This window comes from Helianthus annuus, chromosome 17 (genome assembly GCF_002127325.2).
Source record: "Helianthus annuus cultivar XRQ/B chromosome 17, HanXRQr2.0-SUNRISE, whole genome shotgun sequence".
NCBI lineage: Eukaryota > Viridiplantae > Streptophyta > Magnoliopsida > Asterales > Asteraceae > Helianthus > Helianthus annuus.
Genome location: NC_035449.2, coordinates 194,067,429 through 194,092,935, shown reverse-complemented (window position 1 = coordinate 194,092,935; position 25,507 = coordinate 194,067,429). Strand labels below are relative to the sequence as shown.

At 42.4% G+C, this 25,507-nt stretch overlaps 1 protein-coding gene across 1 annotated transcript; it reads left to right on the top strand.

Moving 5' to 3' along the window:
* Positions 1–22,299: 22,299 nt before the first annotated feature.
* On the top strand, positions 22,300–23,000 carry LOC110924357. The gene is made up of 2 exons (XM_022168374.1): positions 22,300–22,612; positions 22,744–23,000. The coding sequence occupies exons 1-2, from the start codon at positions 22,300–22,302 to the stop codon at positions 22,998–23,000; spliced, it is 570 nt and encodes a 189-aa protein (XP_022024066.1).
* Positions 23,001–25,507: the final 2,507 nt, after the last annotated feature.

The following is a 25,507-nucleotide window of genomic DNA, read 5'->3' as shown; positions in this document are numbered from 1 at the left end:
TGCATGATGCAATCTATGTATGGATTAGAGGAGCTATGGCTAAATTAGTGATGTAGACATGCTTAGGAACTAAACCCTAAGTGAAATGCATACATATGATGTTAAGATTTGAATGATTTGATGATTTCCCATATATATGTTAAGTGGGTTTTCATGATAGAATGATGAACACTTGAATTTGAGTGTTTAATTGTGAAATTTGAAAGATAGGATGCAAGACCTAGATGTTGTTTATGAACACTAGACATAGAGGTTTGATTTTTGATGTAAATCTTGGTAAAGATAACTAGTTATGGACTAGTTAGTAATTATGTAAAATCATGCACACTAGGTGTTTGTTAAAATGCCTAAATGAGAATTAAGTGTTGATAATGTGCCTAATTGAGTCTTGTGAACTTGATAGTGCAATCATATGTGTTAATTGGCGATTTGACTTTTAAATAGTCAAACCGACCATTAATAAGATCGAATGGTAATTGTGATGGAAAATATGTAAGATGGAATAGTCATAATTAATGATGACTAATATAACCGTCTTACGAATTATGATGATAGTTTGACGCTTGACAAGCTAGGTGGAGGCTTGGAAAGGAAGCGGGTCAAACGAAGCAAGAATGGCGGAAAAAGCATAATTCGGATGCAAGGTAAGTATGACTTACACTAGTCTTAAATTGTGGAATGTTTTCTTATCATATAAATTATGAATGAGATGTCTAAACAATTGAAATATGATGTTCCGTCGTGTAATCGAACGGAACAAGAAAATCAAGATAAATGGTCAATTCGGCCAAACGGGTCAAAAGGCGTAGATAACACCTTTTGACTATATAGACTAACGATTCTCTTGTCGAGTCATATGCTTACAGGAATAGATATCCAATGGATATTCGCACCGTTCTTAATTAGCGAATATAAAGCAAGGTATTAAGATCGGGTCTATTTGTTGACCCGAGTCAGGTATGCTTATTTATGATGTATGCAAAAATACTAATTTGGTCGAATAATTGGTGATAGCCCTTCATTGTAAAAGAAGGACCAAAATCGACCAAAATGCCCTTGTAGGCTAAATCGAACAAACAACCTTTAAAGGTTGTTTGGAAACGAGTTTTGCGACAAGATAAATACTTAGAATAAGTATAGAAGTTGAAGGAGCTATTGTTTTTAGTCAAACGGCACTATTGAGTTTTGCCGTAAAATATTGATTTTAGAGGTAAAATTTGGGTTACATAAGATCACCTTAACAAACTCACCTTAAATGTAGTCGAGGTGGGATATTATAGGGTAAGAAATGTGGTGATGGAATACTAGAAGAAATCGAAAGCATTTTAGGCTTGAAAATGCTTAAATACCCTTAACGGGTCAAAATAAACATCCGAGTAAAATGGGTTTAATTTGAGAAATTAAACCGGCGATTTAAAATATAATGTGATAGGCAACATTAAGTCGAAGAAATATATGTGATATAAGGGCCAAATAAACATGTTTGATGGTGAAATCACAAACGGGTCAAAATTGGCAAAAAGGGGAAATAAGCCGAAGACTTAGAAGTCTTAAAAATTTGTTAAGTCGAACATCGGATTTTAACCTCATAAGATGGAGGATTAAATTACGGACGCGTAGGAAAAGGAATCGGGTAAAACGGATCAATAACGAAGGAGTTATGGCCGTTTCCGTAAAAACTGGCATAGCTGAATTTTAGCTGCAGACCTGCTGATGCAGGGGCCACCGTAAATTACGGTGTCCACCGTAATTTACGGTGGAGTTGAAAAATGCTACGGCGGATCCCTCCTGGTTTACGGTAGGGACCTGTACTACCAGTGGCCACCGTAAATTACGGTGCCACCGTAATTTACGGTGGAGGTCAGGTTGAAAACTTGTTTTTTTGTTATCAATTGTTTCCCGAACTCGTTTAAACGCGTTTTATGTCTTGTATGACTAAAGCATTTCATGTTTATGAAATGTAGGTACATTTTGGATGCCGGAAGACGATCAAGCATCATCGAAGAACCGAACACTATAAAGATCCACGCTTCCGCGCATTGTAAATCGATATCTTTAAACGACGAATTTTGTCACGTTAGACGGTGTACTTGGAAATGGTGAGAGTTTTTAATTAACTCGAATTTTCTAAGGATACTTAACACTAAGTACATGTCTGTTTTCGTAATTTATACGAAAACCTTTAATATAATAATTAGAGTGTTACAAGTTGGTATCAGAGCCTTGGTTTAAGAGATTCAAGTATGGTGGGGAAAACCGTGCTTGGACTTAAACCTTATGCTCTTAACAAATATTGGTGTTCGGTTCGAGGCTTGATCGCAAATCCGGTAAGTACATGTATGTTAATGGTTTAGTGTGTTAAGTGTTGTAAACAACACATAGGGTTATCGTGTAATACACGTTACCCCAAATTAAATGATAGATGTGGTTAACAACATTTCGTGCGTTGACGCATATAGTGCAAGAGCCTTGTACTATGATACGGGCATTTAGTAAAGTTGACATTACTAACCTTGTGAATGTCTTGATTGAAGGACACTTACATTTAAAGATGGCAAAGGTTAAACAAATGCAAGATGTGATAGAGGAACAGTCCGAGGCATGACAAGAGGAACATGCCCATCAAGGACTAAATTGCGTAACGACCGCGAACAAGGCTAATGGCAAGAGAAGCCCGTTAGGGCAAGCATTATCAGGTGCACGTTTTAAATCATTGCATAAGTAGTAATATGCAACAGATAAGTAGAGATTGAAAGTTGCATATGTAGATTGAAAACTTGGAAAGACCTGAATAGAAAACCTATCCGGGATATTGTTTCCAAGAAAAACAGATAGAGGTATTACTTACATAGGGCGTGATGTGAAAACTGTAAAAAGGTCATGCGTGTCATGTGGTAATCGCTTACTCTGGCCAAGTAAGTAGCGGCATCTGATACCATGAACTTCTTATGGCGGACACGTTTACATCCGATGTAGTAAGGGCAGGGTGAATGGGACTAATTAAAAAGTACCCAAATGAATCAGATAAGCAAAATATTTGATAATAATGTAAACGCACAACCAAGTGACGGGAGCGTATTACATTAGGATAATGAGCCCGAGTGAAGGGACAAACAAGCATGTAAAATGATTTAGACAAGTATTGGGAGGGAGTGTACTTACACTCGAACCCAGAAAACATCAAGTATTGGGAGGGAGTGTACTTACACTCGAACCCAGAAAACATCAAGTATTGGGAGGGAGTGTACTTACACTCGAACCCAGAAAACATCAAGTATTGGGAGGGAGTGTACTTACACTCGAACCCAGAGAACATCAAGCATGTAAAAACTATTTAGACAAATATTGGGAGGGAGTGATACTTACACTCGAACCCGGAGAATGTAAACATGTAAGATGAGTAGATATGCATTGGGAGGGGTGTACTTACACTCGAACCCGGAAAATGCAAATATGTTTCTTAACGGGTCATTTTTGTAGGGACCTCTTGGTTTACGGTAGGGACCTGTACTACCAGTGGAGTTGAAAAATGCTACGGCGGATCCCTCCTGGTTTACGGTAGGGACCTCTACTACCAGTGGCCACCGTAAATTACGGTGCCACCGTAATTTACGGTGGAGGTCAGGTTGAAAACTTGTTTTTTTGTTATCAATTGTTTCCCGAACTCGTTTAAACGCGTTTTATGTCTTGTATGACTAAAGCATTTCATGTTTATGAACTGTAGGTACATTTTGGATGCCGGAAGACGATCAAGCATCATCGAAGAACCGAACACTATAAAGATCCACGCTTCCGCGCATTGTAAATCGATATCTTTAAACGACGAATTTTGTCACGTTAGACGGTGTACTTGGAAATTGTGAAAGTTTTTAATTAACTCGAATTTTCTAAGGATACTTAACACTAAGTACATGGCTGTTTTCGTAATTTATACGAAAACCTTTAATATAATAATTAGAGTGTTACAGTGTTCTAGGGTGATGTCATCATGGAGTTCTCATGAACTTCAAGTTTGGCCTCATTCCACCAAGAGCAATTCAGATCTCAAGGATTTCCACAAGATTAACAATTTTTTCGCATAGATCTACACATATTCATGGTTAAAAGGATTGAAAGACGGTTTTCTAACTTTCTTTCAACTCTTTTACACTCAATGCACTCAAAACCGATAGAATCGGAGCTTATTCTGATCTTCTACTCCTTCTTAGTGATGCGTTGGTTCAAGATCTGATTTCTATCAAAGAGACAACCGATTTCGGGTTAAACACGAACAACCGTTACGAACAGTTGGCCGATCAGATTAGGGTGATTCCTGTTCGATCGGGTCACTATGGTCTTGACGAGGTTCTGTTGTTTAGTACGTTGTCAAACCATATCGAACAAACCGCGAACTTTCAAAATAATCAAGTTCAAATGATCAGATGCATTGGGACGGATTGCTGTCCGATCGGATTGCCATCCGATCGAACTGCAATCCGATCGGATTGCACTTGAGGATTCAACACTTAAACTTTTATTTCAACTTTTCAAAGATCTGAACGACGAATGGATTGCCATCCGATTGAACGACCATCCGACCATGTAACATTTGGAACTTCGACACTTAATCATTTTCATATTTTTCAAAGATCATCAGTAACTAACGGATTACCAACCGATCGGATTGCAGCCCGATCGAGTGACAATCCTACTGTGAACTTGTTCTCACTAAGCGTCCTACCAATCGGATCGCTATCCGATCGAACGACCGTTCGATCGATCGACCTGAAGGGTAAAGATACTTCTCTGTTTTCAAAATGCCACAACGAAAAACTTCAAAGCCATCATAAGCAAACACATCCTTACCAAACAGATGTCAATCCAATCGAATGGCCATCCAATCGGATGACCATCCGAACGGATTGACATCCGATCGAATGGCCAACCAATCGGATTACCATCCGTCACTTGGTCACTCTGCACCGTTTTACATGCCGTTCTTCGCTTATGTTATCGTTAACTATTCAGGCTAACCTCTCAGCGCTCCCTTCAATCCAAGAGAGTGTTTACTTGTTAAACACAATCTGTGAGTATACTCGACCCCTTTTTGCTTTACGCACTTTTGGGTGTTACATACGTTACTTATTTTAAATCACAATCGACACACAACGCAAACACTATTTATACGCTAACCGCTACTGCATGCTACGTGTTATTCGATGAATGCTTGTATGTTATGTTAACACAGTGATTGTTGCCTGACACCTTAGCAACGATAGTACTATAGTTTGGACTCAGCACCTGTCGTGGACAGGGGTTGTTAAGGGCTTTACTTCACGTGTCCCAGTAAGGATATGTGTTGCGCATTCTACAACTAGCAGTCATGTTTGTGCATATTTCTCTGTCGATAACCTACTTGCCTTCACTTTATACATGTTTCATGCTGGTTATGCATAAACGATTTCGAACTCTATTATACTATGAAACTCGTATACTCACCTTTACAGTATGTGTATTGACCTCTATTTTAACGTATGTGACAGGTGCCTAGGATGCTGTGCTTTGCTTGCTTATCATGGAATCAAGTAGGATTCAGAGTCTAGAAACAAAGACAATTTATTTTATTTAAATCTGAGTTGTCGGAACATGTTATTCGTCTTTGAGATATCGTTGTCTGTAATAATTTACTTGCTTAATAGGTTATGGTATGGGACATAATATTAACTATTCGGTAAAGTAGTTGTTATGGAATTTCTCTTGGACAATCTGTTTCGTTTAGTGCCATGCCCCGATGTTTCCGTCATCGGTTGGGGTGTGACAGATTGGTATCAGAGCCATAGCTATAGGGAATTAGGCAAGACTCGACCTAGTCCGGGTCGATGTCTTGGAAACGACCTAGTCTATAGTCTAAGTACCAACGGACCGAATTGTACATACTCTATAGGGGTTTTGTGCGAGCTTACTTGCTATTCTCCCTCGCACTCGCTGAACACTACACTATCACTGCACTCTAATTTTCGAAAATGAGCGAGTGATTAAGTCGAGACTAGGTGTGAAAACCGCAAACTCTCGACTGAATCACTTGTTCGACCCGCATTTCTATCTACAAACAGGAGAATTTGCGTTGAATCGGGAGTGAAGTTCGTACTTTAATGCAAATTTTCCCCTTGATCTCGTTAAAACAGGAACAAAGTTGTTAAGTCAGGGGTGAAACCCGAACCTTGACGACTTGTTCCGTTCTTATTTTGGTTTTACAAAAATCTCACCAAAGTCTCGACGGACTCCAATTACTTGAAGTCACACTGTAACTGGAAGGATGCGTGTCGTTCACCCAAATCGAGGCGAGAGCATAGTCCCGAAAGCCAAAGTGTGTACCAAAAATCCTTGTGAATAGTCGAATCACTTTGGGTAGTCGACGTCTATCAAAGCCTTAGACAATCTATCCTTGATTTCAATCTCGCAATCGCTGATTTTATATGTTTCGATTCTGAGCCTGCAACTGCCGACTCTGATATTTGTCGTTTTATGTGGATTTTATGTGGTTTTGTCTGCTTATGTATTTCGATTTTGGTGATTTGTACGCTTTTCGCTTTCCGCTTTGATCAACACACACAATTCGCACTGCACATCTATCTCAAATCGCTGCTACTTGTGGATGATCGCATGCTATGTTACTTGCTTATGTTATGCTACCCGCTGTATACTCGCTAATCGCAATCGCTATTCTCGAACGCACGGACTTTGAATGATGGATGAATACGTGCAAAATATATTATGGTTTCTGTGTTCTAACTGCCTTATGTGTCTATGTGATTACGTGCTTCTGTGCCCTATGTGCTTATGTAATTCTGTGGTTTACGTGCCTACGTGCCTATGTGTTTACATGGTAGACGTGTTCCTGTGCTTTATAAAGCAGACTTTGGGTGAATTGCTAGACTATGCTAGGATTAATCGATATTTGTGTCTGAGTCCTATGGCGATGTCTGTTGCAGACAATGTCGCCATTTGGATCATTTCACTCCCGCTCAGCTCGCCGCAATCATGATGACAAACGCATCGCCGCCTTCGTCGCTAAGAAAATGGCGAAGGTTATCCCCCAGATTGTTAGTGAGCTGAATGAAAACGCTAGCAAGTCTTCTAAAGAGACCAGGACTGATACTCCTAAAGCTGCTTTTAGCTTCAAGAAGTTCAAAGCTTGCGGTCCGAAAGAATTTACCGGCGAAGATCGGCCTATGGCCATGTTCCAATGGTTTGATTCGATCGAAGTCACCCTGCGCCAGAGTGGCTGTCCTGATAATCTCCATACTCTTAACACAACTGGCGTCTTCCAATCCCGAGCTCTAGATTGGCGGACGGCCGAGAGAAACAAACGCGGAAATGATGCAGCTTACGGGTTGACGTGGGATGAGTTGAAGGACGTTATGATGCAAGAGTTCTGCCCACCCCACGAGCACCAAAAGCTGGAGGACGAATTCTTGCATATCAAGCAGAAAGATGGAGACAACACTGGGTTAACCGCTCGCTTTAAGCAGCTAAGCATAATCTGTCCGAGCCAAGTTACCATGCCCGAAATCACCATCAAGAACTATACCCGTGCTCTTTCGGATTGAGTGGCTGATTTCGTTCAAGCTGCAAAGATGACAACGATCGAGGAAACCTTCTTACTCGCTGCTGAGATCAATGATAAGCGAGTCAAGTCTGGTTACCGGGATAAAGCATCCAAAGTCCTCCCGTCACAAGAGGAAGAACAACAACAACAGTTGCAAAAATTGCGTTGTCACCACTGCTGCCCCGCTCTAATCAGTTCCAGCCCAACCGCAGTCCTAACACCGCCAAGTAGCGGCACCGGTCACCAATGCACCGCCGGCCAAGCGTGCGTATATTGGTCCTCACCCGGCTTGCCCTACTTGTATCTATCACCACCCAGTGGGAATCGCTTGCAGATACTGTGCGCATTGCAACATGTACGGCCATTAGACCGCCAACTGCCGTACTGGTCCACGTCAAGCTACAGCTCCAGCTCAAGGTCAAGCTCCTGCTCAACAAGCTCTACTTCCTGCTCCTCAAGGCCAACAAGCGGCTCCTGCACCCGCGATCTAGGCTAGAGCTTGCTTTACGTGTGGTGATCCCAACCACTTCGCAAACATGTGCCCGAATCGAGTGGTGAAACAAGAGCCACAAAAGCAGTAGCCCCAACAGCAACAGCAACAACAGCAGCCAGCAGCCCGCGGACGTACTTTCAACATCAATGTCTGCAAAGCTCAAGCCGATAACAATGTGGTCAATGGGACGTTCCTTGTGAATGGTATTTATGCTTCGTGTTTGTTTGATACTGGAGCCAATAACTGTTTTGTGTCGTTTGAATTCAAAAATCTCCTTAATCGTAAGCGCGCCCATCTCCCCTCGACGTTCGATGTTGAAGTTGCCACCGGAAGAACCGTCGCCGTCAATTCTGTTCTTCGTGATTGTACTCTCGAACTCAACAGTCACGTCTTTCCTATCGACCTTATTCCGATGCAGCTCGGTAGTTTTGACGTCATAGTAGGCATGGATTTTCTTCGTGAGAATCATGCTGAAGTGGTTTGCTTTGATAAGATGATTCGCTTCTCGGTCGCTAATGGTGACCAATTGTGTGTTTACGATGAAGACGCGTCGAAGAAACTCCAACTCATGTCGTGTGTCCAGGCTAACAAGTATCTCCGCAAGGAATACCAAGCTTTCTTGGCGCACATTGTAGCAGCGGAGAAAAAGGAAGTTAAGGAAATAAATAAGATGCCTCTGGTTCATGATTTCCCTCTTGTATTTCCTGACGAGCTTCCTGGTTTACCTCCGAGTCGTGATATCGACTTTCATATCGACCTCATTCCTGGAGCAAATCCTGTTGCTAGAGACCTTATCAACTCGCTCCGTTTGAAATGCGCGAACTCTCAAGTCAGCTCCAGGAATTGCTTGATAAAGGCTTTATTCGCCCTAGCACCTCTCCTTGGGGCGCACCAATCCTTTTCGTCAAAAAGAAGGATGGGTCGTTCCGGATGTGTATCGATTATAGGGAGTTGAATAAGCTGACAATCAAGAATCGCTATCCCCTGCCTCAAATCGATGATTTGTTTGATCAGTTATAGGGTGCTACGTGTTTCTCGAAGATCGATCTGCGCTCAGGATATCACCAGCTACGCATTCAAGAGGAGGATATACCCAAGACTGTTTTTCGCACTCGTTACGGCCACTATGAGTTCGTTGTTATGCCTTTTGGTTTAACCAAAGCACCTGCGGTTTTCATGGACCTGATGAATCGCGTGTGTAAACCATTTCTTGACCGCTTCGCCATCATGTTCATCGATGATATCCTTATGGATTCCAAGTCGAAAACCGAACACGCGCAGCATCTACGTTTGGTTATCGAGCTACTCCAGGGGAATCGACTCTATGCCAAATTCTCCAAGTGTGAATTTTGGCTGGAGGAGGTTCAATTCCTCGGTCATATTGTCAATAGTCAAGGTATTCACATCGACCCGCCGAAGATCAAAGTTGTTAAGAGTTGGGTTACACCTAAGAACCCGTCTGAAGTCCCTTTTTTTCTCGGACTAGCGGGCGATTATCGCCGATTTATCGAAGGATTCTCTAAAATCGTCGTGCCGCTTACTTCTCTCACGCATAAAGACAAGCCTTTTGTTTGGGGAACTGAATAAGAGTCTGCCTATCAAACTCTCAAGCATATGCTCTGCAATGCTCCCGTCCTCACTTTACCCGACGAAAACGATGACTTCGTTGTCTATTGCGATGCCCGAACCTTGGCCTTGGTTGTGTTCTCCTGCAACGGGACAAGGTTATCGCTTACACATCTCGTCAGCGCAAGATTCACAAGAAGAACAATACAACCCATGACCTCTAGCTAGGCGCAGTTGTTTTTGCGTTGAAGATTTGGCCATGCTACCTTTATGGTACTAAGTGTACGGTCTTCACCGATCATAGGAGCCTACAACACATCTTCAGCCAAAAAGAACTGAATATGCGTCAACGCCGATGGGTGGAACTTCTAAATGATTACGACTTTAAGATTCGTTATCATCCTGGCGAAGCAAATGTCGTTGCCGACGCTCTAAGCCGACGAAGCTATTTGCATAGCGTTCGTAATGTCCATGCCCAACATCATCTCGAAACTCTCATCCGCGAAGCCCAACATGCCTGTTTCACCGAACGCACTTTGAAGAAGGAGAGGATTCTCAACGATGGATCCCAGCTAGTGAATAAATCGAATGAGATATTCCATTACCTAGACCGAATTTGGATTCCCAAGCATACCGACTTGCGAAAAATTCTGATGGACGAAGCCCACAAGTCTCAATATTCTATTCATCCTGGCGTCGACAAAATATACCAGCACCTTCGCTACAAGTACCGGTGGCCGGGCATGAAGAAAGATATCGCTCTCTATGTTTCAAAGTGCCTGACTTGCTCGAAAGTCAAGGCCGAGCACCAAAGACCCTCTGGCTTACTCGTACAACCCGAGATCCCTATGTGGAAATGGGAGAGTATAGCTATGGATTTCATCACGAAACATCCGCGCACGCCATCAAGTCACGACAGCATCTGGATTGTCGTTGACCGTTTGACTAAATCTGCTCACTTTCTGCCGATACGGGAAGACTATAAGGTAGATAAAATAGCCCGAATCTACACCAATAAGATCATTTGTCGACATGCGACGCCTCGCGACCTCATCTCTGACCGCGATGGTCGGTTTACCTCGCGTCTATGAGAAACGTTTCAATCTGCTCTCGGTACTACGCTTAATCTAAGTACCACTTTCCATCCCCAAACCGACGGTCAGACTGAAAGAACGATTCGTGCCCTTGAAGACATGCTCTGTTCGTGTGTTATAGATTTCGGTGGTAATTGGGATGCACACTTGCCTTTAGTCGAATTATCGTACAATAACAGTTATCATTCCAGCATTCAAATGGCACCGTTTGAGGCATTATACGGAAGAAAATGTCGATCGCCTATTGTATGGAACGAGATCGGAGACTCGGAAATAATCGGTCCTGGGTTGTTGCAAGAAACGACTGACAAAATCCTCCAAATTCGAGACAATCTGCTGAAAGCTCGGAGTCGTCAGACAAGTTATGCCGATAGACGACGCAAGCCCCTTGAATTTGACGTTGGCGATCACGTACTCCTAAAGGTATCACCTTGGAAGGGTGTGGTCAGATATTGCAAGAAAGGAAAGCTCGCGCCTTGATATGTTGGACCCTTTAAGATTCTGGAAAGGATTGGCAAAGTGGCCTACAGACTCGAACAACCGGAGGAACTTAGCAACGTCCACCCAACTTTCCATGTATCGAACCTTAGAAAGTGCCTAGCCGAGCATGATTTACAAGTTCCACTGGAGGATCTACAAGTGGAGGAAACATTACACTTCGTGGAGAAGCCTGTCGAGATCATGGACCGAGAAACCAAGAAGCTCAGGCGCTCACGCATTCCCATTGTGAAGGTCCGCTGGGAAGGCAAACGAGGCGCAGAGTTCACCTGGGAACTCGAAAGCGACATGAAGGCGAAGTACCCGCAGTTGTTTGTTACGGCTAAAGCCTAATTTCGGGACGAAATTCCCTTAAGTAGGGGAGGTTGTAACACCCCGTGTTTCGAAAGTCAAAGTCAAAGTCAAGATTGAAGTCAAAGGAAGAAAAGATTGCTAATTGCGATCTGTTACTCCTTGCTTAGTTATTGATTTGAATTTTTGACTTGTAATCAAATCTTTTATTTTAATTACTTTTGTTGTATTATGTGGAGTATCTGTGAATAATTGAGGTTTAACAGATATTTATCGCATGTTTTACCGCTTTACCGCTTATCGCGTCGCAATCGCATTCGCAACCCGAATTATGCGTTCTGGATACTGTTTTACGAGTGTGTGTTATTTATGTGTTACTTGTGCATTTTTAATTATGTTTATGTTTGTGGTGATTAATCGAAATGCAATCGCAAATCTATCGGAATTGAATAGCAAACGCTAAACGCCAGTTATTTATGATGATTGTATGTTAGATATAGCATTTGTGTGTTTATTATTAATCTATCGCATCGCTCATTCGAAATGCATCGCAACGCTCAACACGCGAATCGAAACTACAAAACTCAACACGTCGGACACCTGGATCGAGTGGCCAACCGATCGAGTGGCCATCCGATCGGATTGCCATCCGATCGAGTCGCCATCCGATCGGTGACCAATCCGACCCTTATGCACTTTCCTCTTTTGGAAACCCTATAAATACCCTCCTGTCACATCATTTGTGATGTGACAGCTCCTCTACTCGACCAGCCGCACTCAAGCCTTCTTTCTCTCGATTTCTTGCGATTCTTGTAAGTTTTCAACGTAAATCTTGTACTTCTATGATCTACACGCACTCCTTCATCTTTTTCACCTTTGAATCTTAACTTTTAACCGTGAAATCAGTGGATTTGAGGTGTTCTAGGGTGATGTCATCATGGAGTTCTCATGAACTTCAAGTTTGGCCTCATTCCACCAAGAACAACTCAGATCTCAAGGATTTCCACAAGATTAAACAATGTTTTCGCATAGATCTACACATATTCATGGTTAAAAGGATTGAAAGACGGTTTTCTAACTTTCTTTCAACTCTTTCACACTCAATGCACTCAAAACAGATTGAATCGGAGCTTGTTCTGATCTTCTACTCCTTCTTAGTCATGCGTTGGTTCAAGATCTGATTTCTATCAAAGAGACAACCGATTTCGGGTTAAACACGAATAACCATTACGAACAGTTAGACGATCAGATTAGGACCTGTTCGATCGGGTCACTAGGGTCTTGACGAGGTTCTGTTGTTTAGTACGTTGTCAAACCGTCTCGAACAAACCGCAAACTTTCAAAATAATCAAGTTCAAATGATCAGATGCATTGGGATGGATTGCCGTCCGATCGGAGTGCCATCCGATCGAACTGCAATCCGATCGGATTGCACTTGAGGATTCAACACTTAAACTTTTATTTCAACTTTTCAAAGATCTGAATGCAGAACGGATTGCCGTCCGATCGGATTGCCATCCGATCAAACGACCATCCGACCATGTGACATTTGGAACTTCGACACTTAATCATTTTCATATTTTTCAAATATCATCAGTAACTAACGGATTACCAACCGATCAGATTGCAATCCGATCGAGTGACAATCCTACTGTGAATTTGTTCTCACTAAGCGTCCTACCAATCGGATCACTATCCGATCGAACGACCGTTCGATCGATCGACCTAAAGGGTAGAGATACTTCTCTGTTTTCAAAATGCCACAACGAAAACTTCAAAGCCATCATACGCAAACACATCCTTACCAAACAGATGTTAATCCAATCGAATGGCCATCCAATCGGATTACCATCCGTCACTTGGTCACTTTGCACCGTTTTACGCGCCGTTCTTCGCTTATGCTATCGTTAACTGTTCAGGCTAACCTCCCAGCGCTCCCTTCAATCCAAGAGAGTGTTTACTTGTTAAACACAATCTGTGAGTATACTCGGCCCCTTTTTGCTTTACGCACTTTTGGGTGTTACATACGTTACTTATTCTAAATCACAATCGACACACAACGCAAACACTATTTATACGTTAACTGCTACTGCATGCTACGTGTTATTCAATGAATGCTTGTATATTATGTTAACACAGTGATTGTTGCCTGACACCTTAGCAACGATAGTACTATAGTTCGGACTCAGCACCTGTCGTGGGCAGGGGTTGTTAAGGGCTTTACTTCACGTGTCCCAGTGGGGATATGTGTTGCACATTCTACAACTCGCACTCACGTATGTGCATATTTCTCTGTCGATAACCTACTTGCCTTCACTTTATACATGTTTCATGCTGGTTATGCGTAAACGATTTCGAACTCTATTATACTGTGAAACTTGTATGCTCACCTTTACACTATGTGTATTGACCTCTATTTTAACGTATGTGACAGCTGCCTAGGATGCTGTGCTTTGCTTGCTAATCATGGAATCAAGAAGGACTGAGAGTCTAGAAACCAAGACAATTCATTTTATTTAAATCTGAGTTGTCGGAACATGTTATTCGTCTTTGAGATATCGCTGTCTGTAATAATTTACTTGCTTAATAGGTTATGGTATGGACATATGTCACACCCCATCCGATGGTGGAATCATCGGGGCATGGCACTCAGCGAAACAGATTGTCCAGAAGTTTCCATAACAATTATCATTACCAATTAATTTAAAGTAGCATGTCCCATACCATGTCTTAAAAGGTAAACAAATTATTAGAGACAAAATCTAGGCAAATAGTTCTATTTTGACAACTCAAATTTTACAAATTGCCCAATTGTTTATCTGCTTCTAGAGACTCTTGATTTCATTAGTACAGACAACTATTTGTTGGCCTCTAGAAGCTTATTCTAGCCTCGCTTTCCTAGCAGATAAGAATCCTAAACACCAGTCACATACGTTAAAATAAAAGTCAATACACATAGTATAAAGGTGAGCATACAAGTTTGATAATAGCATATAGAGTTCGAAATAGTTTACGCATAACCAGCACGTACATAGAGGAAAACGAAGCATGTTAATTATCGACATGGACCTATCGATACCAATGACTGCGGGTTGACTGCCCAAGGCAGTTCGTAATACATGATCACCACCGTAATCCATGCAAATAATTTTCCTTAACAACCCCCGTGTGAATGGGTGTTGAGTCCAAACTACAATTTTCCTTAATACATGCGGTAACGGTTAGCTTTTAAAGTATTGCGTAGTGTGCTCGATTGTGATTTTGTATAAGTAACGTATGTAACACCCAAAAGTGCATAAAGCAAAAAGGGATCGAGTATACTCACAGCGGTTGATGGATTGAAGGGAGCGCTTGAGAGTAAGGTTAGCCTGATTAGAACGATAACGTAATGATAAGTGGCTCGTAAACGAAAGCAAGTGTCGATGGGTCGAATGGCAGTTAGGTCGGATGATAATCTGATCGGATGGCCAGTCGTGTGGATGATAATCCGTTCGGATGGTTATCCGGTCGGACGATAGTCCGGTCGGATGACTATTCGAGTGGATTGTTTCTTTCTATGAGAAGGATGTGTTTGTGTATGATGGTTTGACTTTTGAAGTTTTTGTTGTAGTATTTTGAAAACATTGAAATATCTTTACCCCTTCAGGTCGGTCGATCGGACGACCGTCCGATCGGACGTCAATCCGTTAGGTTGACACTTCAGTGAGAACAAGTTCACAGCAGGTTGTCACTCAATCGGACAGCAGTCTGGTCGGGTGGCATTACTAGTGCATTGAACATGTTGAAAATCGATTAAGTGTTAAAGTCAAGTATCTCATGATCCGAAGAGTAATCCGGTCGGATAGTATTCTAATCGGATGGCAATTCGTTCAATACTCAAACTTTAAATAAAGTTGGTTAAGTGAGGGTCCCAAAGTGTCAGCCGTTCGGGTGGCCAGTCGCTCGAATGGTTGTCCGGTCAGATAGCACTCCGTGCTGGTCGTTCCGTTCGTCTTTCACTTGGTCGTTTTGATTGTTTGTAGTTTTATCGAGGCGCTTTTGACAACGTGTTAATCAACAGAACCCCATCTCGACCCTGGTAACCTGACCGAACAAGAATCACCCAAGTTCGACCAGTTAACCGGTTCGTGACGGTTGTTCTTGATTAACCCGAAATCGGTGGTCTCATGGATAGAATCCAGATCTTGAGCCAACACATTACTAAGAACGAGTAGAGGTTAGAACGAGATCCGATTCTATCGGTTTTGAGTGCATTGAGTGTAAAAGAGTTGAAAGAAAGTTAGAGAACATTCTCTCAATCCTTTTCACCGTGAAAATGTTTAGATCTATGCAAGATCTTTGTTTATTTTCGTTGAAATCGGTTAGATTCAAGTTGTTCTTGGTGGATTGAAGCCAAAACATGAAGTTCTTCAAGAACACATGATGACATCATCCTAGAACCCTTGAATCTTCGTGATTTCACGGTTAAAAGTGAAGATTTAAAAGATAGAAAGGTGTAGGAGTGCGTGTAGATTAAGGAAGTACAAGATTTAGGACGAGATCTTACCGGATTTGAGAGAAATCGAAGAAAAAGCAAAGAACACGAGCTGCTCGGACGTCATTTGCCAAAAGTGGAAAGAATGAAAGTGACATGGGTATTTATAGGATTCCAAAAGTGGAAAGGGCGGGTCGGTCGGATGATACAACACCCGGTTGACAGGTCGGTCGGATGGCACATCGACCAAATGGCAGCCCGGTAGGATGGCGATCCGGCCGGCTGGCATCTGGTTCGAGTGCTTGGGGCGACGATTTTTTATATTTCGATTTCTATTTCGAGCGTTGCGAGTTCGATAGAGTTTCCTATTCAAATTACTTTTAATCCCAACCACTCATATCTCGCACTATCTCTTTTCCACTAATTATCATACTATATCAACATACAATCATCCTTATTTCGTATTCGTTTTGTGATTGCGATTCAATTGCGATTGAGTTTGATTGCGATTCGATTGATTACCACACGTAACATAAATAAACATGCACAAGTAACACATAAGGCGCACACACACGTATAACAATCACCAAATTGCGTAAATTAGTTCGTTTAGCATTTAGTTGACTTTATCGCATTGTTACTTCTTATTCTTCATAGTCGTAAAGCGGTTCGTAGCGATAAACATGCGATTACTGCGATTGTAATTAATTATTCCACATAATACAACTAACGTAAAACATAAAATAGACTAACTACAGTCAAAGAAGTCAAAACAGGAATTGAGCAAGGAGAGACAGATTGCAATTAGCAATCTTTTCTTCCTTTGACTTCAATCTTGACTTTGACTTTGACTTTCGAAACACTGGGGTGTTACAGCCTCCCCTTGTTTAGGGAATTTCGTCCCGAAATTAGGTTGAAGCCGTAAACAACTGCGGGTACTTCGCCTTCATGTCGCTTTCGAGTTCCCAAGTAAACTTTGCGCCTCGTTTGCCTTCCCATCGGACTTTCACAATAGGAATGCGCGAGCATCTGAGCTGCTTGGTTTGGCGATCCATGATTTCGACAGGCTTCTCCACGAAGTGTAGTGTTTCGTTTATTTGGAGGTCATCGAGAGGTACAATTAAATCATGCTCAGCCAGACACTTTCGAAGATTTGGCACATGGAAAGTCGGGTGGACATTACTAAGTTCCTCCGGTAGTTCGAGTCTGTAGGCGACTTTTCCAATCCTTTCCAGAATCTTAAAAGGTCCCACGTATCGAGGCGCTAGTTTCCCTTTATTGTCGAATCTGACCACACCCTTCCAAGGTGATACCTTTAGGAGTACGTAGTCGCCAACGTCAAATTCAAGGGGCTTGCGTCGTCTATCAGCGTAACTTTTCTGTCGACTTCGAGCTTTCAACAAGTTGTCTCGAATTTGGAGGACTTTATCAGTCGTTTCTTGCAATAGCTCAGGACCGGTTAATTGCGAGTGACCGATCTCGTGCCATACAATAGGCGACCGACATCTTCTTCCATATAAAGCCTCGAATGGTGCCATTTGGATGCTGGTATGATAACTGTTGTTATACGAGAATTCAACTAACGGCAGGTATTTATCCCAATTACCACCGAAATCTATAACACACGAACGGAGCATGTCTTCAAGAGTATGGATCGTTCTCTCAGTCTGACCGTCGGTTTGAGGATGGAATGCGGTACTCAGATTAAGAGTAGTACCAAGAGCAGCTTGAAACGTTTCCCACAGTCGCGAGGTAAACCGAGCGTCACGGTCAGAGATGATGTCGCGAGGCGTCCTATGATTACAAATGATCTCATCGGTGTAGATTCGTGCTAATCGTTCTACCTTGTAGTCTTCTCGTATTGGCAAAAAGTGGGCTGATTTGGTCAAACGGTCAACAACAACCCAAATGCTGTCGTGACCTGATGACGTGTGCGGGAGCTTTGTTATGAAGTCCATAGCTATACTCTCCCACTTCCACATAGGGATTGGGGGTTGTTCGAGTAAGCCAGAGGGCCTTTGATGTTCAGCCTTGACCCTAGCACAAGTCAGGCACTTCCCAATGTAGAGAGCAATATCCCTTTTCATGCCCGGCCACCAGTACTTGTAGCGAAGATCCTGGTACATTTTGTCGGCACCGGGATGAATAGAATACCGGGATTTGTGGGCTTCGTCCATCAAAATCTGTGGCAAATTGGTCCGCTTAGGGATCCAAATTCAGTCCAGAAAATGGAAAATCCCATTTGATTTACTCACCAGTTGACCTCCATCGTGATAGATTCTTTCCTTCTTCAAGATGCGTTCATTGAAACAGGCATGCTGAGCTTCGCAGATGAGAGTTTCGAGATCGTATTGGGCTTGGGTATTGCGAATGCTGAGCAAATAACTCCGTCTGCTGAGAGTGTCGGCAACGACATTTGCTTTGCCTGGGTGATAACGAATCTCACAGTCGTAATCGTTGAGAAGTTCCACCCATCGGCGTTGACGCGTATTAAGTTCTCTCTGATCAATACTCAAACTTTAAATAAAGTTGGTTAAGTGAGGGTCCCAAAGTGTCAGCCGTTTGGGTGGCCAGTCGCTCGGATGGCTGTCCGGTCGGATAGCACTCCGTGCTGGTCGTTCCGTTCGTCTTTCACTTGGCCGTTTTGATTGTTTGTAGTTTTATCGAGGCGCTTTTGACAACGTGTTAATCAACAGAACCCATCTCGACCCTGGTAACCTGACGGAACAGGAATCACCCAAGTTCGACCAGTTAACCGGTTCGCGACGGTTGTTCTTGATTAACCCGAAATCGGTGGTCTCGTGGATAGAAACTAGATCTTGAGCCAACACATTAATAAGAACGAGTAGAGGTTAGAACGAGATCCGATTATATCGGTTTTGAGTGCATTGAGTGTAAAAGAGTTGAAAGAAAGTTAGAGAACATTCTCTCAATCCTTTTCACCATGAATATGTTTAGATATATGCAAGATCTTTGTTTATTTTCGTTGAAATCGGTTAGATTCAAGTTGTTCTTGGTGGATTGAAGCCAAAACATGAAGTTCTTCAAGAACACATGATGACATCATCCTAGAACCTTTGAATCTTGGTGATTTCACGGTTAAAAGTGAAGATTTAAAAGATAGAAAGGTGTAGGAGTGCGTGTAGATTAAGGAAGTACAAGATTTAGGACGAGATCTTACCGGATTTGAGAGAAATCGAAGAAAAAGCGAAGAACACGAGCTGCTCGGACGTCACTTGCCAAAAGTGGAAAGAATGAAAGTGACATGGGTATTTATAGGATTCCAAAAGTGGAAAGGGCGGGTCGGTCGGATGATACCACACCCGGTTGACAGGTCGGTCGGATGGCACATCGACCGGATGGCAGCCCGGTCGGATGGCAATCCGGCCGGCTGGCATCTGGTTCGAGTGCTTGGTGCGATTTTTTTTGATATTTCGATTTCGATTTCGAGCGTTGCGAGTTCGATAGAGTTTCCTATTCAAATTACTTTTAATCCCAACCACTCATATCTCGCACTATCTCTTCTCCACTAATTATCATACTATATAAACATACAATCATCCTTATTTCGTATTCATTTTGTGATTGCGATTCGATTGCGATTGAGTTTGATTGCGATTCGATTGATTACCACACGTAACATAAATAAACATGCACAAGTAACACATAAGGCACACACACACGTATAACAATCACCAAATTGCGTAATTCGAGTTGCGAGCGCGATGTTGATTAGATTAGTTCGTTTAGCGTTTTGTTGACTTTATCACATTGTTACTTCTTATTATTCACAGTCGTAAAGCGGTTCGTAGCGATAAACATGCGATTACTGCGATTGTAATTAATTACTCCACATAATACAACTAATGTAAAATATAAAATAGACTAACTACAGTCAAAGAAGTCAAAACAGGAATTGAGCAAGGAGAGACAGATTGCAATTAGCAATCTTTTCTTCCTTTGACTTTAATCTTGACTTTGACTTTGACTTTTGAAACACTGGGGTGTTACAACATAATATTAACTATTCAGTAAAGTAGTTGTTATGGAATTTCTCTTGGACAATCTGTTTCGCTCAGTGCCATGCCCTGATGTTTCCGTCATCGGTTGGGGTGTGACATAAACGCTCTATTTTTTACGCCTCGCTTGCGGTATGAGCATATAATGTATATGTGTGTGTGGCCGCTCGGGGGCAAAAGTGAAAGTGCACTAATTTTAACGTTATTTTACTAATTTCGTGAAGATAAGGTTAAAAGATGTGGATGGTTAATCATGCATCATGTGGCAGCGTTGATAGCCGAAAGACAAGCGGGTACATACACTAATCGGCCTTTATCTCAATTGCTGAGTGTTATGTGTCTTATGTCCAAGGCTTGATCCAAAACTACTATCGAGCCACGGGTCTCACCGGAAGCAGCATCTCTATTCCTACGGGGTAGAGGTAAGGCTGTCTACATCCTACCATCCTTAGACCTTACTTTAGCTTTGCTATTGGTGGTATTTACTTAGTATGATGATGATGATGAAACACTCTGTTTTTTTTCTTTGATTGTCATAGGTGTTGGGGCTTTTACACTCAAATGACGAGGATAACGAACAAAAAATGAAGATCAAGATCAGGGATTGAAGACGTTCTCTTTTTATATATGTAGTGTAATTTTTTTGTATAAAAAATCATATGTTATAATTATTTTTTTTAAATAGATAAACGTAATTAATGTTGACATGAAGAGTGATGTAGTCTATGATGTTTGATTGTCAGTTTAACAAGCTGACATGAATAGTACATAAGTCAATTTTTTCAAAATATTCTTCTTGTACTATTTGTTCTTTTTTAATCAATAAAATCATTACAATACAAATCAAACTTAAACAACTCAATCTCAACCACTCACACATAAGAGATCTAGGTGGATAATGGTTCCTACGATTCTCGCATCTATAAAGTGTAGGTATTCAAATATTCAAAATATCGTTAAAAACATAATAATATGAAAATGTACGCCTATATTTGCTTTCAATGCTTATTTGACCATGAGTATAATGATTTTCTTTTTTTCTAAACGTAATTTCTTGCAATGCAATTAATACGATAGGTTTAGTTACAGAAACAATAAATAAGAATTTATTGTGAAGATGTTGACGTAAATTAAAACTGTGTATAAAAAGAACAAACTTCTTGGTGTATTGTAGGTATAGATTGAAAGAGGAACTAGAAAATTGTTAAAACCTAAAATATATGTATTTTGTTTTAACTATACTACAAGGTAACCCGTGCGTTACGATGGAATCGTAAATTTCGTAAGGTGTATATGTCCTCCGTAAAAAAACTTTAAGAAACAAATATCAAATATAATATAACTCATGTTATTAAAATATAATATAATTCAAACACAAATATCAAGCATAGCGCAGTTAGCAAACACAACTTTCGGTTTCTATGATGATTTCAATACACCAAACGTATTAAAACGAAATGCAATATACTCAATAAAATCAAAATACCTCACTTCCATGTTCCAGTATGTTTGTCACTTCAAACCACAACTTTAACGTAATGTTATTTACTTAGCAAATCTTAAACAACCTTAATTCAAATTTCTCCCTCAATCAACAGAGTCCAAAGAACAAAAAAAAAGTTTGAAACCCAATATACTAATTTAAAAATGACAAAAAAAAAAAAAAAAATCGACAACACTCATTGATTAGCAATGGAAACGATTTTAAATGGTAGTGGCTATATTTTATCAAATTGGAATGCTTTATCGATTTTTTTTTTTGAAACGAAAACTTCATTAAAGACCAACCAACTGCTCAAAGTCGAGCGGCCGCCCCGAAGACATTACATATTTACAAATCTACACCAATCATGTCAAACTAAACTACTATCTTTCGACCTATTACAATACCAAACATGCCCCAAAGATCTAATGTTGCTAAACACCTCGTTGATGACAAAGGGCTTCCCTTCAAAAATCAACTCATTCCTCGCTTTCAAAATCCTCCAGCAAACAAGAATCGCGATACCATGAAACTATAAGTCGTAATATTCCCTAGGAATATTCTGTTGTATCTTTGTGTTTATTTTGCCTTAATGGTCCTTGCTGTATGTTTGCTGTATTTCCATTGTTAGAGATTAGGTTGTTAGGAAACTCATGTATATATAGTCTTGTTTATTATCAATAAAAGATATCAAACCATTCTGGTTATTCACATGGTATCAGAGCTATGTACTCTCATCCCTAACAACCGTTTTCGATCCGCATAGGCTACGGCCTCCTCTTCTTTGTCGACCATGGGTGATAAAAACCCAGAAGCCGGTTCCAGTAAACCGCCGACTTCAACCCTTTACCCCGTATACACCGTAACCAACGTTCAAAATAAAGTCCGTGTTCTAGATGGCAAGAAGGTAACGTACTCGTCATGGGTCAAACTTTTCCAGCTTCACGCTCGTGGATACAAAGTTCTTGACCATATAGACGGTACGTTGCCTCCAGCAAAAGACGACCAGTTGTATGAATCTTGGATGGAGATCGACGCGATAGAGTTGCAATGGATATATTCAACGCTGTCCGACGATCTTGTGGTACGCGTCCTTGATATAGTCGGTACTAAAGCTACGGCTCTCCAAGCCTGGAATCAACTTAAGAAATTTTTTTTGAACAATAAAGGGCCAAGGGCCGCTGCACTAGAAAAAGCCTTTGCTAATCTCACTCTCAATCCATGCCGTCTCTTCAAGATTATTGCCAAAAACTCCGTGAATTGGCCTCGCAATTAGCTGATGTAGATCAGCCCGTCACCGAGGGTCGTCTTATCATACAGTTAGTAAACGGCCTACCACCAGAGTATGATGTTGTTGCTGCTGCACAACTTCATCACACCTTGCCGCCATGGGAAGATGCTGTGAATCTCTTGGATGCGGAAGAACGCCGTCACAATGCCCGCATGACTCCTCCTGTGGTCGCGGCGGCCACACGCGATACTGATCAACCGTAGGAGCAACAGCCTGCCCGTCGTGACTCTCAACCACGAGGACAGGCCCGACCACCGACCCGGGACAATAGAGACTATCAGCGCCGGTACTCTACAGGCCCACGCCCCAACCGTGACACCCGTCAGTCGTCCTCCTCGGCTCCGAGAAACAACTCCAGGCCCAATGGCAACCCGTGGACTACCTGGCAAAACTCCTGGTCCGCATATCCACCTTGGTGGGCTGTTTCTGGCCCAAATAGCCCACCCGCACCTTGGGCTCCCACGCCGTGTCCTTACCCAACCCAATCGGGTTGGGCCTCACCATGGCAACAAGGCCCGTGGCAGCCTTCCGCCAAGTCCAACAACAACCGCAAGTCAGGTTCTTCAACCAAATCCGGCCCAGAAGCCCACATAACAGACTTTGATCCTCTCGAGCCGACTGATATTGGACAAGCTTTTCAGGCGTTGATTGTGGATGCAGAAGACTCTAATTGGCACATGGATACAGGGGCCTCTGATCATCTCAGTGATGATGAAGGTATACGTTCTAACTCTCTTTTATCGTCTTCCATACGGTCTATTTTAGTCGGTAATGGTCAAAAAATGCCCATACTTGGATCAGGTCATGCCATATTCCCTAACCAACAAAACAACCTTCACCTTAACAACGTCCTTTACACCCCCCAAGTCATTAAAAATCTCATTTATTAAATTTTATACATACATCAAAACTCAATTTTACTTCCCCATAAAATCATTCCAATGTGATAATGGTGGGGAATTTGACAACACCACTTTCAAAAACTTTGCATCCGCCTTGCCGCCATGGGTATGATGTTGTTGCTGTTGCACAACTTCATCACACCTTGCCGCCATGGGAAGATGCTGTGAATCTCTTGGATGCGGAAGAACGCCGTCACAATGCCCGCATGACTCCTCCTGTGGTCGCGGCGGCCACACGCGATACTGATCAACCGTAGGAGCAACAGCCTGCCCGTCGTGACTCTCAACCACGAGGACAGGCCCGACCACCGACCCGGGACAATAGAGACTATCAGCGCCGGTACTCTACAGGCCCACGCCCCAACCGTGACACCCGTCAGTCGTCCTCCTCGGCTCCGAGAAACAACTCCAGGCCCAATGGCAACCCGTGGACTACCTGGCAAAACTCCTGGTCCGCATATCCACCTTGGTGGGCTGCTTCTGGCCCAAATAGCCCACCCGCACCTTGGGCTCCCACGCCGTGTCCTTACCCAACCCAATCGGGTTGGGCCTCACCATGGCAACAAGGCCCGTGGCAGCCTTCCGCCAAGTCCAACAACAACCGCAAGTCAGGTTCTTCAACCAAATCCGGCCCAGAAGCCCACATAACAGACTTTGATCCTCTCGAGCCGACTGATATTGGACAAGCTTTTCAGGCGTTGATTGTGGATGCAGAAGACTCTAATTGGCACATGGATACAGGGGCCTCTGATCATCTCAGTGATGATGAAGGTATACGTTCTAACTCTCTTTTGTCGTCTTCCATACGGTCTATTTTAGTCGGTAATGGTCAAAAAATGCCCATACTTGGATCAGGTCATGCCATATTCCCTAACCAACAAAACAACCTTCACCTTAACAACGTCCTTTACACCCCCCAAGTCATTAAAAATCTCATTTATTAAATTTTATACATACATCAAAACTCAATTTTACTTCCCCATAAAATCATTCCAATGTGATAATGGTGGGGAATTTGACAACACCACTTTCAAAAACTTTGCATCCGCCAACGGTATGCAATTCCGTTTTTCTTGCCCTCACACCTCCCAACAAAATGGCAAGGCCGAACGCATGATCCGACGGATCAACGAAATCATGTTGTCCATTTTAACCCATGCCTCTATTCCCACTACATACTGGGTCGAGGCCGCCCACACCGCTATTTATCTACACAACATCCTCCCTACTAAACTACTCAATAATCACACACCCACTGCCGCCCTATACCTCAAACATCCTACCTATGACCACCTCCGTGTGTTTGGCACTACCTGCTTCCCAAACCAATCTTCCACCCGTCCAAACAAACTTTGCCATCGATACTCACTCTGCGTGTTTCTCGGCTACCCAGCCGACTACCGTGGAAATAGATGCTTAAACATAACCACTGGCAAAACCGTGTTCTCCCGACATGTTACCTTTGATGAAACCCATTTCCCATTCGCTCAAACTCACGACCTCACCGACTACACACCATTCGAACATGACCTTGCCAGCACCATTTTTACTCACCCCGACAACTATGCAACTACCCCTACTACCCAAACCAATCCTCCGACCCAACCGCACAACTCACCGGCCCAATCATCCAATACTACCCCTTCGCCTCCTCCACATTCACCTCCACACTCAAACCCACCGGACCCTCCAAGCCCAACATCTGGCCCACCCAACTCAACACCATCCGCCCCTCAGCCAAACCCAACCCACTTCCCTGAAACCGTCTCATCTGCGCCACCACAGCCACACACCGATATCAACACTCA